Genomic DNA, 2517 nt, shown 5'->3' with positions numbered 1-2517 from the left:
GGGGACAAAAGAAGAAATGGAACTGACTGAAATATTACACACACAGGAAGGAGGAATAGTGAAGGAGCAGCAAGACATTCTTAAAATAATTACATGGTTGTGTAGGATGTTTGGAAGGTTCAGTAAAAATTAACAACTTGATCTTGATGCATCCTATTCAGTGTTGTTGGGAGGCTGGCCAGGGCCCTGGGACTCTGGTTAATTGGATCAGGTAGTTATCTCCACCAAATGGCAGTGGTTTAATGTTTTTTTTTTCCTTCTTTTTCTGTTTTTGGTGCTGAGGACTGAACCCAGGGCTTCCAGTTTGCTAGATAAGTGTTCTACTGTTGAGCTAAATCCCCAGGCCCTGGTTCAACATTTCCAAGACCACCTTCCTTTCTGCTCATTATTCAGTAAAGCAAAGTCAGAGAGATTGAGGACTCTAACAAAAACCCTTATAGTGCTTTCCTCAGACTTTACTTTTAATTTATCGACTGCACATAGAAGACACAATGTGCCAAGATTTGTTACTGAATATGACACTTGGTTCACCTTGAGATTATAAATGCTTTTGCTGAGCACCTGCTATGTCCATGTACATTTAATTAAATGAGAGCAGAATAAGATTCTGGATCTCTGTAAACTATGGAAATTTTCCATAATAGCATGGAAGTGGCAAGGCGAGGAGTTGGGGCCATTCCAAGGACACAGCTGGAGGCTTAGCTGAGAGCCCAGCTTTGTCTCCTTCACTGTGGCACAGAAGGCACTGAGCATCGTGGGGATTTGTTACTTCACACCAGCACGTGATGTAGCCTCTCTGAATGTTTGTGTCCTGATGGGTTTTGATGTGCATAAGACATTGATCTCTGTCTGTCTGTCTGTCTGTCTGTCTGTCTGTCTGTCTGTCTGTCAATCCTGTGTGTGTCATATGTGCCATTACTTCCTGTGGAAACCAGTGATGATCAAGAACTAGAATGAAGGTCTGGGAATATAGCCCAGTGGCTTAAGTACTTGCCTGACAAGAATTAGAACGAGCCCTAAGACATTCTGGCTCAGTCTGTGCCTTTAAGGGTTTTTTCCTATAAGCTCATTTGAGGGTCAAGGCTATGCAATTTGCCTAATCTCGACCCAAGTAATTCTATAGCCTGATAACAAGACTATACAATTCACCGAGAACTAGGTCATGGAAGATAATTGTACCAAGTCCCTTCCCTTTGGTCATCACTGTCCTTTATTCTCAAGCATTGATCCAAGGTCACACTGCATCTCTTTCCAGCCATTCATTTTTTTTTATAATGTATAACACAAATATTTTGCTTATAGTATACTTTAATTCCCAATGCACATTCATTCACTCAATGACAGACTAAAATGTACATTCTTTTATGATAAGCCAGAACATCTATTAGCCTAACAATACAAAAAGAAAACAGGTACAGAATTAGTATTAAGGGACTTCCTTAATTAAAATTACCAAAAAAAGAAAAAAATATATATATTCTTTCATTTCCACTCCACTCTTTGGCTGAATTTTATTAATCTAATATCTGCCCTTCTTAATTCTTCTCTTAGGAAAGGCATCACTCCCTAGTCACTCAAACCAAGCCTCCTCCTTCTCTTCCTCCTTGACTTCCCCACCTATACTCAAGAACTATTAACAAGACATCTTTTTATATTTCTCTGGAATTAATCTCTTCTTCAACAGAGTTCTCTTTTGCAATTCCATTTCTTCCTAAGTGTGGCATGTGAGATTTTAACTGTTCTGTTCCAGTTTTTTCTTCTTCAGTCAGTGGTAACGGCTCCACATCTGTTTGCTTTCGTAGTTCTTCTATCATGGTCATAATTTTATTCAAAGTAGTATAAATGTGGCTCTTAATCTCTTTCTGTTCAATTGCAACAGGTTTAAAACGTGCATACAAAGTTTGGTATCGAGACTTTATGGCTGATAATTCCTTTATGAGCGTTACTGGATTTTTCTGTAATCCCAGAATTCAGGAGGATGAGGCAAGAGGACTGTTGCAAATTTGTGGCTAGCCTAGGCTACAAAGTGGACTCAAGGCCAGTTTGAACCTGCATAGGGAGACCTCTCCTGCTGAATCATGATGATTAGACTTGATTTCATATTCCAGCCTGTACTGAATATAATCCAGATCAGAGTCAGCTTTCTGGAACATCAGTTCTAGCTTATCGACCTCCGCCTCCATGTCGAATAGTTCAGCCATTCATTTTTAATTGGAGGAATAATTCAGTGATACTTGCAAAGTAATATTTTAGCTGTGTCCTTAAATGATGACACAGTTCAGCAGTATTCTTAATGAACTCATCAACATCTCATATATTAGTAATATCTGTTTTCTAGTGAATCAAGTTTACGAATTTTTTTAAAGATACATTTACATTCATTCACTTTATTTTTTATAGAAGTGGTCCTTTCTAGTCACATTTCTTGAACTATTTTACATTATTAAAATAGCAGGTCTGATCAGAATTTTCAGATCCAAGGGCACAAACAATGGATGACACAAAAATTAGGAGAGT

General features: G+C 38.4%; 1 protein-coding gene across 1 annotated transcript; it reads right to left on the bottom strand.

Moving 5' to 3' along the window:
* Nucleotides 1-1407: 1407 nt before the first annotated feature.
* Nucleotides 1408-2183, bottom strand: LOC101589605 (spindle and kinetochore-associated protein 2-like). The gene is made up of 2 exons (XM_004626439.2): nt 2064-2183; nt 1408-1955 (listed from the first exon to the last, which is right to left on the bottom strand). The coding sequence occupies exons 1-2, from the start codon at nt 2181-2183 to the stop codon at nt 1650-1652; spliced, it is 426 nt and encodes a 141-aa protein (XP_004626496.1). The 3' UTR covers nt 1408-1649.
* Nucleotides 2184-2517: the final 334 nt, after the last annotated feature.

The sequence above is a fragment of the Octodon degus genome, unplaced genomic scaffold (assembly GCF_000260255.1).
Source record: "Octodon degus isolate 3935 unplaced genomic scaffold, OctDeg1.0 scaffold00015, whole genome shotgun sequence".
In the NCBI taxonomy this organism is placed as follows: Eukaryota; Metazoa; Chordata; class Mammalia; order Rodentia; family Octodontidae; genus Octodon; species Octodon degus.
The sequence above is the reverse complement of the archived record's forward strand: the minus strand, read 5'-3'. Positions and strand labels throughout refer to the sequence as shown.

Bases quoted from the DNA above. Each gene is read 5' to 3' on its own strand.
- LOC101589605 (XM_004626439.2), bottom strand. From the start codon at position 2,183: ATGGAGGCGGAGGTCGATAAGCTAGAACTGATGTTCCAGAAAGCTGAC. The intron at 1,956-2,063 runs GTCTCCCTATGC...CTGGGATTACAG, and splicing joins ATCATGATTCAGCAGGAGAG to AAAAATCCAGTAACGCTCAT.